Source organism: Xenia sp. Carnegie-2017, unplaced genomic scaffold (genome assembly GCF_021976095.1).
Source record: "Xenia sp. Carnegie-2017 unplaced genomic scaffold, XeniaSp_v1 HiC_scaffold_30, whole genome shotgun sequence".
In the NCBI taxonomy this organism is placed as follows: domain Eukaryota; kingdom Metazoa; phylum Cnidaria; class Anthozoa; order Malacalcyonacea; family Xeniidae; genus Xenia; species Xenia sp. Carnegie-2017.
In genome coordinates this window covers 831059-845572 of record NW_025813494.1, presented here as the reverse complement: position 1 = coordinate 845572, position 14514 = coordinate 831059, and the positions used below count along the sequence as shown (strand labels likewise).

General features: G+C 37.2%; 1 protein-coding gene and 3 long non-coding RNA genes across 4 annotated transcripts; 3 read left to right on the top strand and 1 right to left on the bottom strand.

Annotated features, from left to right (window-relative positions):
- Nucleotides 1–2739: 2739 nt before the first annotated feature.
- On the top strand, nt 2740–6320 carry LOC124455272 (WD repeat-containing protein 3-like). Its single transcript, XM_047005960.1, has 4 exons — nt 2740–2919; nt 3011–3087; nt 6171–6233; nt 6299–6320. Exons 1-4 carry the CDS (start codon nt 2743–2745, stop codon nt 6318–6320), a joined length of 339 nt encoding a protein of 112 aa, XP_046861916.1. The 5' UTR covers nt 2740–2742.
- Nucleotides 6321–7153: 833 nt separating this feature from the next.
- LOC124455164 lies at nt 7154–7570 on the bottom strand. The gene is made up of 3 exons (XR_006951737.1): nt 7391–7570; nt 7281–7316; nt 7154–7178 (listed from the first exon to the last, which is right to left on the bottom strand). It is a non-coding gene; the product is annotated as an uncharacterized LOC124455164 (long non-coding RNA).
- A 195-nt stretch (nt 7571–7765) lies between these two features.
- LOC124455163 lies at nt 7766–9183 on the top strand. Its single transcript, XR_006951736.1, has 3 exons — nt 7766–7833; nt 8601–8673; nt 9151–9183. It is a non-coding gene; the product is annotated as an uncharacterized LOC124455163 (long non-coding RNA).
- Nucleotides 9184–10124: 941 nt separating this feature from the next.
- On the top strand, nt 10125–12263 carry LOC124455162. The gene is made up of 5 exons (XR_006951735.1): nt 10125–10156; nt 10266–10405; nt 10969–11072; nt 11143–11243; nt 12226–12263. It is a non-coding gene; the product is annotated as an uncharacterized LOC124455162 (long non-coding RNA).
- The last annotated feature ends 2251 nt before the right edge of the window (nt 12264–14514 follow it).

Sequence of the window (14514 nt, the reverse complement as noted above, 5' to 3'; positions counted from 1 at the left end):
TAAGAATGACAGTAAAGTCTAAAGATGCTTGAATAGGATAACTGTTCGCGTTGTTGTGGCAACCATGTCTCATTTTCTTTTACACTTTTATCGTCAAGGTTTTTGGAACTCATGGTATCGTTTTTTCGGTTCAGTCAATATTTCTGATTTTTTGCTTGACGATTGTTATTATTCAAGAAGCATTTTGTTTAACAACAAAGTAATTCTTTCTATTTGAATCTATTTGAATTTCGTTTGCTCACGTGGTATGTAGGAGTGGGAACTGTTCATGATGTTGTTAAAGATATGTAAAAATAACTACATGAATCTTTCCTTTACAACGACGGAATCTGATTTCGAAAGTGAAGAGGAAGCAATCACCACAAGAGATTTGCAAGAAAATTCAAAGTGCACTCTGCCAAATTTGTATATATAGATGGAGTATTGTGAGAAGAGTACTCTAAGGATAGCCATTGACGAGGAATAGTACAAGGACCAACAGAGAATGTGGTTGATTCATCGTGAGATTGTGGAAAAGTGTGCTGTCTAATTGCAAAATTACCCGAGAAGAGAAGTTATTTTCTAGATTGGATCATAAAAATATTGTAAGGCAAGAAGAAGTTTATCTTCCAAAATTAATCAAAATTATATAACATAATGGTTCAAAGCGAGGTTCAATTTAGACGATACAAATTTCTTGGCTTATTAAATGTTATCTTTGTAGAAACTTGTAAGAAAGTAGATAATCCCTTTCTTTCATGAAGCCCATGGATACTTTTCTTCATTATGGGAGAGTCATATTGTATAAAGAGGCTCTCGTTCATCACGAGAGATTTTGAGGAAGTTACATTGTAAAAGGTAACAAGTAAAAAATGTATGAACATGCTTAGAGTCGGTTTACGTTATGAATCAAAAAGGCAGAAATTGTTTGAAAATTTGCAATATCTTTGGATGTTCTAGTTTCCTTTTTGAGAAGAATTATGTTAAAGAAAAAAGATAAATTTTGAAAAAATGAAAATCCCGTTTTTGTTCTATGCCTCCCGTTGCCCCGAGATATTTGAGCACTGGAATGTCTCATGTTAATTAAGGGAACCAGATAATCCTATCAGTCCTGTAGCCCATGGATGGTTTGCACGTGATACGCGAGAAACAGTAAATGAGAGAGTTAAATCAGAAAGATATAAACCAATAAAAATTGTATAAAACATGTTTAAGGTTGTCTTAAATTATAAGTGCAAGAAAAAGGCACAGTGTCAGAAGAAGTTATTGAAACATTACTTGGTTTATTTTATGAACATTGGTTTATTTTGTAAACAAAAACATAAATTGAAAAGCAAAAGACCTGTTTTCGGTCCATGCTTCCCGATACCCTCTTAAGCGTAAGGCACTAGAACGCCGCATGTTAACGTTTTGGTAGGAGATATCGGCCCCTCCACGCTGTCCTACTTGGGAGATGCAATAGCAAGCTTCCGCCCATCAAACCACGAGATCACCTGCGATAGGCTTTGCTTGGGGTACGCAGGGAGAGTGCGGTCATGACCGAAGTCTGGGCCCTAAGCCACTGCATACTATATCGCACCCAGCTTCCACTGCTAGTTAACATCTAGCGCATGCTCAGATGATTTCTCTATTATATTGTTACTAAGCGTGCAATTTACTTCAAAAGTGGTGCTAGTAGATGTAGTTGGTCGTTGCCATGACCATGAACTTTGGTGAATGGTAAAGTTGACTGCGCATGCTCATTGAGATCACGCATGCGCAGATGATTTATCTAAAAATTTTTGTTAGATGGAGCTAATTATTCCATAATCGGTACTAGTACATACAGTTGGTCGTTGCCATAACCATGAACATGAAGTGTTGGTGCAGTAGACTACGCATGCTAAGATTAATTCTCAATTAATTTGGACCGAGCAAGCTCTGAAATTGTTGCTTATGAATTTGCTTAGCAATTTTCAATAAAATTTTTTTGGCACGCTGTTTGTCTTCTTAAGATTGTTTTAACAATTGCATATCAAACACATAAACACTTTGTTACGCCACTCGTAATATCTGTGACAATGTTAGAGATTTTTTTTTTCTCCAAAACTTTGTATCTCCATATTTTGCGGATAAAAATCCTCTAACATTTATGACAGATTTTACAATTCAAAGATTGAAGTAGAAGAAATACTGGAAAATGAAACTTCCAACAGTGAAACAAAATCAAGAGTGACAGAGACGACAACAGCTTAAACGACGGCGACAGCTTAAACGACGGCGCCAGCTTAAAGATAGCTTGATGAAATTGAACGTATTGAAGCACATAGTCTACGCTCGAGGGTTTTGGATGAGAACACGTTCACCTATGAAAACACCAATGATTCCAAGCATGTTGACGACGATAAAAACTCTAACGAGGAACATGCTCCAATACAAAAACAATCCGTTAATAACACAAAGTCTGCTGAAGATTTGTTCAAAAGAAATATCGATGAATCACATATACAGTTTGGAAGCTCGTTGGCTCACGTGTTATATAGTAGTAAGAATTGTTCATGATGTTGTTGAAAATGTGTAAAAATAACTACCATGCTAGCGTCTGTGCTACAAAACATGCACCATCGCCCCCACTGTGGGACGATACCATTGGACAACACCCCTTTTCCTCCTGGTCTATATTGGCGGAAATCTGACGCCATAAATCCCAACGTGGAAATCGTGACAATTTGTAGTATCTCAAGATGAATTTCCACTATTTAGGACTCTTCTTTCTCCTTTAAAATGGTCTTAACAAAATCTTATCTGCGTTACGTCGAAGCTGGAATCTTTGGCGTAGTGGGAAGTGCTAGAGCTAATGTGTGTCTTGTTCAAAGTGGCGAGAAAAGACGTGAAATTTGCCGCGCGATTGTTCCCGCACTAGAAAATGTATATATTTGGGACGCTAGACTTGGCGAAAAAGTATTAGAAGAGAATTGTTGAAACCTTAAAACAATGTTAGATTTTCTACTATTAAAATGTGTTTTTATGATATGCTTATCTAAATGTCTAGGTGAATGTCTTACAAGGTAACAAGAGCGAAGTTACATGTCTCTGCCTCAGTCCTAACTCTGAACATCTTGCTGTTGGGTGAGTAAAACAACTTATCTAATTAAATAATCAGTCAGTCGAGCAATTCGACAGTCAGGCGAGCAAAATATACTCGTAAAGCAGCGGCCAATTCCAAATTTACAAGCGACTACAGGCAATAGAAGCTTTCAGGCAAGTTGGTACTCGAAGAAAGATTGGCTTTCTTGTAGCTCAGAAAAGAATGCATTGTTCTGTTGGCCTTGTCTTTTATTTTGCCCTGGATCGTCATCTTCATGGACGCAGACGGGATTCAAAAACATAAAGAATTTCCTATCCGATTGTAAGAAGCATGAGAAGGCAAAATCGCACATGGGTGCCTACAAGACCTGGAAGACCTACGGTTTTCAGCCTCGTATCGACTGTCTCATGTCACAAACTAGACGTGAAGAGATTCAGCGTCATAACGAGGAGGTAAGGCAAAACAGGGAAATGTTGAAACCATAACAGAAGCTGTTTTATACTTGTCTAGGCAAGAGCTTGCATTTAGGGGGCATGATGAATCTAGTAGCAGCATGAATAGAGGAAATTATAGAGAGCTACTTGAAAGTTTTGCCAAGATGGATTCTGTTTTTGAAAGGCGATTACATGGAAGGCTTGCTGAAACCCACCTTGCTGGGGGAGGGCGGTTTACTGGAGTCTCTCCTGATATTCAGAATGATTTGATTGATTGTCTTGATAAGATAATAGAGGATGAGATTTTAAAGGAAATATATTGCTGCACTTTCTTAAGTATACAGGTTGATGAGGCAACTGATGTTTCTACCAAAGAACAATTGAGTGTAATTGTTCGAATGGACAAAGGAAAGTGTCATTGAAAGACAGCTTGGGTTTGTTGATGTTAGTTGTGATAGGACTGCAACTGCTATATCATCAGTGGTTAAGGGTAAGTTAAGTCAATATAATAATGTGAAAAGAAATTTATTGGACAGACTTATGATGGTGCATCTGTTATGTCTGGTCATCTCAATGGTGTTCAAGCTCAAGTTCAGCAGGATTATCCTTATGCTCAATTTGTTCACTGTGCTGCCCATAGACTAAATCTAGTATTATGTCAAGCTGCATCCTCCATCTCACCTGTTAAGATTTTCTTTGTTAATATTAGTGCTTTCTGCACCTTTACTAGCAATTCCCCCCAAAAGAAAAGCTTTACTATCATCCCATAGGCTTGAGTTTCCTAGTCCTGGTGACACAAGATGGTATTATAGGGCTCATGTCATCAATGTCTTGCATTCTAACTATGAGAAACTGATAGACATATTTGAAAATCTTACTGATAATCCAATAAATAAGGTTACTGGTTTACTTGGCTACCTTAATGGCTTCTTGTTTTGTTTCTTGGTACATGTTTTCAGAGAATTCTTGAGCAGTCATCCATACTTTATTCTATCTTGCAAGACAAGGACACTGACTTTCATTATGGAATGAGTAGGTTTGAGAGATTCAAGGCCTTTGTTGCTTCTCTGAGAAATGATACAGAATATTGTCAGGTGTACAACCTGGCTGTTGAGAAAGTGGGACCACCAGTAACCAGGTATGACCAACGGCATAATTACAAACAAATGTATTTTGAAATTCTTGACACAATTGTGACTATGCTGACTGAGCGATTTCAGGATATGGAGCGTTTTAGATTTTTGACCTTGTTAATCCTAGGGTGTTTAAGATGTAGAAAGGTGAAGTGCCCTCAGAAAAGATAAATCTTCTAAAGGAGGTTTATGGTGATATGTTTGACATACCAATGCTAGTTAGCCAACTTTGTTTTATTTACAGAGATAAAGACTTTCACTGTGATTGATGCGATGAATTATTGAAATAATTTTTTAATTCCATTATCAATCTAGTATTCCAGAAGTTAAAGATAAATGGGGTTTTGTCAATTACAAGTGCTTCAGTTCAGAGGTCATTTTCATGTTTGAAGAGGGTAAAAAATTATCTTAGAAATACTTTGAGCCAAGGACGTTTTAGTTCTCTTTGCAGGATTTCCATTCACAAAGACATACTGTCAGAGAAAGAAAACGCCAACACATTGCATGATGAGGTAGTAAAGAAGTTCATTGAAAACCACGAAGACTTGCTTTCTTATACAAATAGGTATTCATATATGGCTGATAACAAGCTGATGATGTCTTACGTCCATGGCATGTGAGAATTTTTCAGGAACTTTTAATGCAGTCAATGATGATTGTCATTTCAGCACGACAATTTCATCACAACTTTTGATAGTTGTTGATGACAAATCTGAGCCTTTTCGGTTCTTTTGTTAAAGTTTCTTTACAATATGTACATAGGTATCTATTTATGTATGTGGTGTTGAGAAAATAAATCACATATCTGCAACTATTTTTGAACTGTTTCTCTGCTTTACTATAAGATCCTTCGGCAATTTAAATTAACCAAAATGGTTCTATTTCCTGCATAAATATCACGCATTTGCTTTCTAAGATTGCCGTTTCCGACGTTCTAGGGAGTCTAAATTCGGAAAATTTCTCGCTCGGCGCCAACCATGGTGGCGCCTCGTGAGCCCGACCAAATGTTTTTCGCTAGCTACGCCACTGTAAATAATATAACATTTCATTATGTCTAGTAAATGATACTGAATATTTACTTCATTGTGGCTAATCAATAATTTCAACAGTAAAAGGTATGGTTGTAAGAAACACAAGGTCAGGCAGGGAAGGGCTCAACCCACCTGCTTATAAAAGCCAAATCCTGGACCTCCTAACTTATAAAAGTCAGATCTTACCCTTCCCCCTTGTATTCTGAAATATCTTGATATCCAGGAAAAAAATGTCAGTCAACCAGTACAGTATGTAATGTTAACAAAAATGAAAATCATTGGTGTACATTCCCCACAAGTCCCAAACTATTTTAATTTCTACATTTTTGTTAGACTAGATAAATTACATCCCTTTGACAACAGGTAATAAAATTTGCCGAAATAAAATAATTTTCTTTGCTTTTGAAAACTGAACAGCTTTTGATCTTAATGTATGTAATAAATTTGCAGCTGCTTACAGGGAGAAGAATGTAAAGCTTAACCTGCATACATGCACCTCCACCTGCAGTTTATTTTTAAATTTTAGGTATGGCGATGGTGTCATCAGAATTTGGAATATAAATAATGGTACATCTTCAGTGACATTTAGGTACATTTCCTGTCATGGAATATATTTTCAATTTTGGTCTATGCTCAACCATTTTTTACCATCAGTACTTCTGATTTCAATTACTAAACGGTCCAGAACTCATTTCAAAAATTTTTCAGTAAACAAACAGTTAATATAACTCATATGAAAAAAAATATTTAAAATTTATTTTCTTGTAAAGTTTATCATTACAGGTGCTGCAATTGTTCAGCACGTTTTTGACTGGTAGGTTTGCTTCCCTACACTGCTTGGCAACATGGCCCAATCTTTTGCATATGTAGCAACGTCTTCCTGTTAAATATTCATAAGGAAGTTGTAGTTCATAACACTTTTTATTTGTTTGTGTCATTAGCTTATTTCTGTTAACAATAATGCATGCAACTTGAAGTTTTCAACCATCTAATCACGCTGATGTTTTATCACTAGGTCAATCAAACTTCTTCTCATACCATTAAACTCTATACAAAAAAAAAGTATATAATTGTCAATTACAATGGCCATGAAAGAAATGTTATTTCATTTTTTCTCATTACTTTTCTCGCATTCATTCATTTTGTGGCCTTTGTGGCCACAATTATAGCATCTTCCTTCATTGAAAAAAACAATGGCAATTATCAGCCTGGCATCAAAGGCAATTAGTACATGTATATACTATACCATGCCTTTAAATGAATTTTTTGCTTTGACATTGCTTTCTACATAAACAAATCGTTTGTTAGGTGCTGTTTGATTTGTTATGTGTATGATTAAATTTCAGGTTAAAAGACTCATGGTGAAAAGACTCATGGTGAAAAGATTCAGGTGAAAAGATTCAGGTGAAAGGCTCAGGTGAAAGAAGACAAAGTATCATAGAAGCTGATGGGCATATATCATATATGAATGAGAACAGTATTGTATACAAGCACTGTTTACCTTCTTTATTTTGGTTTTCAGAATTGGAGCCACCTCAAATAGTAGTAGATTTTAGCACATTTTGATGCATTGATGTATTGTGTAATAATGCAAAACAATCATTAAACAGTATAACCATTTTGGCTAAATACACACTTGCATTTTCGTTATCTTTCTCTTCAGTTCCCTGACCTGTTTTGAATGCAATTGAACTATTTGGTGATTTTCAGTTTTCAAAACAAAACAAATTTATACACATTTGATACCAGTGTCCATTGCTTTTCCTCATCTGTGTAATCTAGCATCTGGTGTTTTTGTATGCAAAAAACGATAAAGTGTAAATAGATATTTTGCAAGAAGGGATTTAAACCATGTAAATGAAATAATTTCATGAATAGAACTTTCATTTCAGGCAAAAAGATCGAAGACTTCTGGGGACCTTCCAAGACGATTTTTGGTGACATAAGCTTCCTAAAAGTCTACACACTTACGATAAGGTGATCACTTTTCTAATGATGTTATCTTTGCTTACTCTTTCTGAGAGATTTCAAACCCGAAAATATCCATAGGATAACATTGCACCAAGCATTGTGAAAACCATCCGTCAGAAGTACACCTCGAATCCGGAATTCGATCGATAAGATCAAGACTGCGTCCACTGCTGCCGAAGGCTTGTGTAAATGGTCATTGCGATGGATCAATATGATAAGTAAATGAAGTATTTACTTGTTATTCAATGTTCATTATAAAATAAAATCAATGCAACGCATGCGCTGATTGCATAAGCATGTGAGCTCCGTTCGATCTGAGCTCAATCAATCAAATCAATCAAAGAGAATTTTGCAAATGGACCATGAATACATGTTGCTGAGAAAATTTAAGCGTTTGTTTTTAAGTTGTTTGTTTTGCATTGTTGTTATTTTATAGAAAAAAATCAAAAATTTTGTTTTGTTAGCGCTGGCTTATGCAAACCTTTGAGACGTTTGTGAGAGCTCTAAAGTTGGTGCGTATTAGTTTACATAAGATACATTGCAGTACATCACTGTACATCATTTTACATGAGGATACATCACAGTGCATCAATGTACATCAGTTTACATAAGGATACATCACAATGCACCACTGTACATCAGTGCTTCATCTAGATCTGCTCTCGAGTTATACCAATGGTCTCCTCAGTTTGCATATGCCTTTGCAAACACAGTAAACATCTTTAATTTTTTAATTACATTCAATTCACCGTGATTCACTGTCTATTATAAGGTAAACGCGGGAAAGAAGGGGTGTTCTTATGGGTAGAGGTACTATGAGGAAGAAGTGAGGATAAAGTTTGACAAGAAAGGTGTGAACGGGGGAATGAGGGATGGAGAGTTCTCAAATGTGCAAATGTTCTCATTTCTCGAACGTGTTGTGAGGTTAACAGCGTACAGGAGGATTTTTCGTTTCACATGGAGTTGATTTTCTGTTTTTATTTAGGGTTGCCCGAGTGGTAGCTCCAAAGAAGGAAGCTTTGGCTGCTGCTGAGGCTGAGTTAGCTGTGGCTATGGAGGTAGGATATGAGGGCAAATAAAAGTTGTGTACAAGTATTTCAATTCATCAAGTCAATTCAGAGTTACTTTCAAATTGACTGTGTTCTTTGGGCATCAGTTTTTATTACACAAGGACACATTTGGATCAACATGCAGGGTCTTCGTAAGGAAGAACGTTTAATCGTTCCTTGAAAAGTTCCGGAATCGCTTTGACCAAGTCTCAAATCCCTTTGACCAAATCTCAAATCAGCTTGACCAAATTATCAGTTTCGCCCAATCTTTTATCGCTTCGACCAAACTGTACATCGGTTTATCAAAATCCTAAGTGGTTCAAGCAAATTCTAGTTCGGTTTGATGTTGAATTTTATCACAAGGGTGACGTTAAAAAATTGAGGATTCTTCGCATCGGGAGACCTTTATTATTCGATGTTCGGGACGTGTTAATCTAAATGAGGTCATCACTAGAAAGGCTGTAAACGTTCGTCGTCCTCTACTAGGGTTTGGAGAAGAAGCGGTCTGCGCTTCGTGAAATCCAGGCTAAACTCGGGAGATTGCAGGAGAAATTTGAAGCAAACCTGAAAAGAAAAGGAGAACGTCGATTTCTTTAACATTTAATAATCTCTGTCGTTCTGACAGAGATTATTGAATGAATAAAATCACTGCGATAACAGGATGGGCTTCCAGATCTGGTAACAATACATTGATCGTTAATTTTACTGGTTTCATCTGTTTTTGTTTGAGGGACATTAAATTTAACTTGCTTCATAGAGTTGACGTAATGTGAAGGACGAAAGAGATTATTGAGGCAAGGATGAGTATCTTATACGACGTTGGTTATTTCAGATCTTTTACGGTCTGTTGTTAATGTAACCTTCGTGATAAACGCATGTTTCTGTATGGGTCTCTTTAATTTAGAAGAACAGCTCTATCCGCATACGTCATCCGTTCGAGCGTTTTTATTCAGCTATTCTGCATTATTCGAGCTCGCAGAACGGCTTCCAACTTTGTTCTGATATCATGTTTTATAAAATTTTTATCGTTTTGGCAGGAAGAACTTTACAACAAAAACTGCAAGCAAAATATGCAAAGATACTACCAAGATGTAAATGACTCATTTTGCTATGGCATTTCTTTTGAGATACCAATTAAAATTGCAAAATGAATAAATTTTGAATTAAGCTAATTTGTGCGATAGCTCAAACAAATGTAACGTATACAGGAACGAAGATTTCCTTCAATATTGCTCATGGACCCGCACGAGGTATATGGATGTAGATGATCTATTAATACAGGGGTAGGCAACATACGGCACGCGGGCCGGGTCGACTCCTGAAAGAGTTTTGACTGGCCCGCCGATTGTATCGAATCTATATCTGTGATTAAAATATTAAATATTATTCATGTAATAATCCGGCCCACCAATAACTTCATTTTCCTAAATCTGGCCTGCCGACTGGAGAAACACGTTGAAGAAATCGAAAACCTTCTTCCAGCGCAAACAGGGTAAGGTTATTGATTATTCGGACCTCGAAATTTCTACAGTCATTTGCTGTAACAGCACCAGTAATATCGTTAGTCGATGACACGTGATAAGTGTCGCTCTTGATTGTAGCATTCAAGAATGGAAGCTAGAGACGTGTAGTGAAACAGAGTTGAATTTTACATTTCTTGACCGAAGTCTTCGCATAAATGTAAAGTTTGAAGACGACCAGGATACTGTGAAGGATATTGACCTTGCGACCGACTTACCAGGTTTTTTATATTATTTATAATATGATCTTGACCTTGGCTAACGCAGTGAACTGTAATATAAACTGGAACGCTAACTCTAATGCTAGCTCCATACGACATTTTGAAGCCAGTTAAGATGTATTTGTATCTGAGTTTTTAGGTTTTCCTGACAAATCTTGTTTGCTGAAACTTTTCATGACAAATTGTGCTACTGTATTTTATGTGTATCGTTGTTGATTTTCTGAATAATATCATCAAATTTCTAAAAACTCAGGAAAACAAGCTTCGTTTTCGGAGATGACGGAAGATGGCGGCATTGTTAACGTTCCAGTTGATATTTACAGTTCACTGGGCTGATGATAGAGAATTCTTGGGATAGTGTTGAAACAGATGAGATCACGGGGTGATATTTGAACTCGATGGGATTATAGGGTGTATCTGAGAAGGGAATACAAAGCCTAGATTATTGTAAGTGGGCTAGATATGATAACTCATTTCTAGACTTCTTACTTAAGCTGAGCAAATGTATCTCCTTTGTAAAAAACGCAATAACCATGCGCACTGGTTCATATGTTGCATTTTAGGCACCAGTGCACCCATGAAAACACTCGCCATTTCTTTGATCAAAGAGCAATTTGCCTACCGTCAACTTTCTTCGCTATTTTCGAATCGGAGGAAAATCTTAAAGGTAAGATAGCTGTCCTCTTAAGTTAAACGCTTTAGCCCCATACTACGAATTCTAATGAATGCAATTTCAGCTCCTTCATCAAGTGTCGTACGCAAGTGTTCGAGCGAGGATGTTGGTGAAAGCAATCAAAAAATTTACTATTAATCACATCATTGTAACTGAAGACAAGATGTAAGTATAGCATGGTCTGCTCTTCCTATGGGGGAATCTGTGAGGTTGAATAAGCATCAGTTGGGAATTTGCCTCATTCGAACGTTTGAACCCAAAAAGGTTCACGTTTTTAATAAACCGTAGGAATTGTCGAGTTCATTATATTTTGAATAATGAACAATTTCAACGACTGGTGGGAATTATCAAGCATTATAGACAATACCTTAACGACCAGGATTACTCTGACCTACATCGTCCACCTGACTGTTGGTGTTGACGTTGGCTGTCACATGACTAAGAAGATGGCTACCGCTGACTGTCTCTTTCGCTAAGGCTGTCGAAACGTCAGTCAACACCAACAGTTATTTTTAATGAACTTCATACTAACCTGGACGATCTACATGTTCGAACATGTAACGATACTCCAGCGTTCGAATCATTGACTATGCAATAACTTAGTTGTTTGTTACAATGTTTGAATCGGTTGGTTTGTTAGCTAAGAACTGTTTTCCCTGAGGAGGATCGCAGAAAGTGAAAGCCCAAACCTCTATTTCATAGTTTCTCGAGAATACTACCTAGTACAATCCTAGACTCTACGACTCCAATTATAGCGCGTTCAGACTGAGTGCCGGAGTACGATACCCTGGTTTGGTCATAAATCTGCAGGCCGTTCACACTACGTAGTACTCACTAGATTCGTCTATTTATAATTTCATGTTTTTCATTGTTAACAACTTTTGAAACCATACGCTGAATACGCGTCTCTCTGTACATGTTACTCAGGTGTCGTCGTTCACATTGGTGTCCGTGCTTGAGAACCGTACTTGGGTACTGCCTTTTTCGTGGTGCCCAGACCCGGGCATTTTGACTCGGGCACCATCAAAATGTCGTGTTCACATTGGTGTCCGTGCCGGGGCACTCAGTCTGAATGCGCTATTAGTTTTCCGTATCTATGTAAACTTGTGCCAGTTAAACAATTGTTGAGAAATTTATCGTGTTTTAGTTTGAAGACAGAATTTTCGAGTTACGAAAGGTTTTTGAAGTTTGTCGTTACATTTGATCTGCGCTCTCTCGTGATAGATGGGAAAATACCGTTCACAACCCAACGAATCATCGGCACTTGCGTAAGGTACGTTTATTTGATGAAGGCAACGGAAGTAAAAATGCTGAAAGTTCACGTGATTGCTTTCACTCACTAGTCTACCGTTTTAGAGTTCAAGCTAGGTGGTAACGCTCTCGAAATGTTGACTAAACATTCGCTCAACATTGTCAGGCGTTTGTTGAGTGATGTTAAGTGACGTGTGCAAACGCTCTCAGCATGTTGAGCTTTAAAATGATAACAGAAAGGATCGTGGAATAAAATATTCCTCGACGCCTAGCAACTGCGTATATATCTATACAGCTACATATACGGTTCAGTTACATATATACGGTTTGTTGAGTGTGTTGTTGCAAAGCACTAAATAGTGTTGAGAAACGTTTTGGTGAGTGTGGAACAATGAAAATGTTGAGGTACGCTTTGTTGAGTGTTGAACAATGAAAATGTTGAGGTACGTTTTGTTGAGTGTGGAACAATGAAAATGTTGAGGTACGTTTTGGTGAGTGTGGAACAATGAAAATGTTGAAGTACGTTTTGATGAGTGTGGAACAATGAAAATGTTGAGGTACGTTTTGATGAGTGTGGGACAATGAAAATGTTGAGGTACGTTTGTTGAGTGTGGAACAATAAAAGCGAGGTACGTTTTGGTGAGTGTGGAACAATGAAAATGTTGAGGTACGTTTTGTTGAGTGTGGAACAATGAAAATGTTGAGGTACGTTTTGTTGAGTGTGGAACAATGAAAATGTTGAGGTACGTTTTGGTGAGTGTTGAACAATGAAAATGTTGAGGTACGTTTTGTTGAGTGTGGAACAATATGAAAATGTTGAGGTACGTTTTGGTGAGTGTGGAACAATGAAAATGTTGAGGTACGTTTGTTGAGTGTGGAACAATGAAAATGTTGAGGTACGTTTTGGTGAGTGTGGAACAATGAAAATGTTGAGGTACGTTTGAGTGTGGAACAATGAAATGTTGAGGTACGTTTTGTGAGTGTGGAACAATGAAAATGTTGAGTACGTTTGTTGAGTGTGGAACAATGAAAATGTTGAGGTACGTTTTGTTGAGTGTGGAACAATGAAAATGTTGAGGTACGTTTTGGTGAGTGTTGAACAATGAAAATGTTGAGGTACGTTTTGATGAGTGTGGGACAATGAAAATGTTGAGGTACGTTTTGATGAGTGTGGGACAATGAAAATGTTGAGGTGCGTTTTGTTGAGTGTGGAACAATGAAAATGTTGAGGTACGTTTTGGTGAGTGTGGAACAATAGAAAATGTTGAGGTACGTTTGTTGAGTGTGGAACAATGAAAATGTTGAGGTACACGTTTTGGTGAGTGTGGAACAATGAAAATGAAAATGTTGAGGTACGTTTTGTTGAGTGTGGAACAATGAAAATGTTGGGTACGTTTGTTGAGTGTTGAACAATGAATCATTGATACGTTTTGTTGAGTGTGGAACAATGAAAATGTTGAGGTACGTTTTGGTGAGTGGTTGTGAAATGTTGGTGGTTTGATGAGTGTGGAACAATGAAAATGTTGAGGTACGTTTTGGTGAGTGTGGAACAATGAAAATGTTGAGGGTACGTTTTGTTGAAGTGTGGAACAATGAAAATGTTGAGGTACGTTTTGATGAGTGTGGAACAATGAAATGTTGAGGCATCGTTTTGATGGTGTGGGACAATGAAAATGTTGAGGTGCGTTTTGGTGAGAATGGAACAATGAAAATATTGAAATTGTTTTGTTGAGTGTGGAACAATGAAATGTTGAGTACGTTTTGTTGAGTGTAAATAATGAAAATGTTGAGGTACGTTTGGTGAGTGTGGAACAATGAAAATGTTGAAGTACGTTTTGATGAGTGTGGAACAATGAAAATGTTGAGGTACGTTTTGATGAGTGTGGGACAATGAAAATGTTGAGGTACGTTTTGTTGAGTGTGGAACAATGAAAATGTTGAGGTACGTTTTGTGAGGTACGTTTTGGTGAGTGTGGAACAATGAAAATGTTGAGGTACGTTTTGTTGAGTGTGGAGCAATGAAAATGTTGAGGTACGTTTTGGTGAGTGTGTGGAACAATGAAAATGTTAAGGTACGTTTGTTGAGTGTGGAACAATGAAAATGTTGAGGTACGTTTTGGTGAGTGTTGAACAATGAAAATGTTGAGGTACGTTTTGTTGAGTGTGGAACAATGAAAATGTTGAG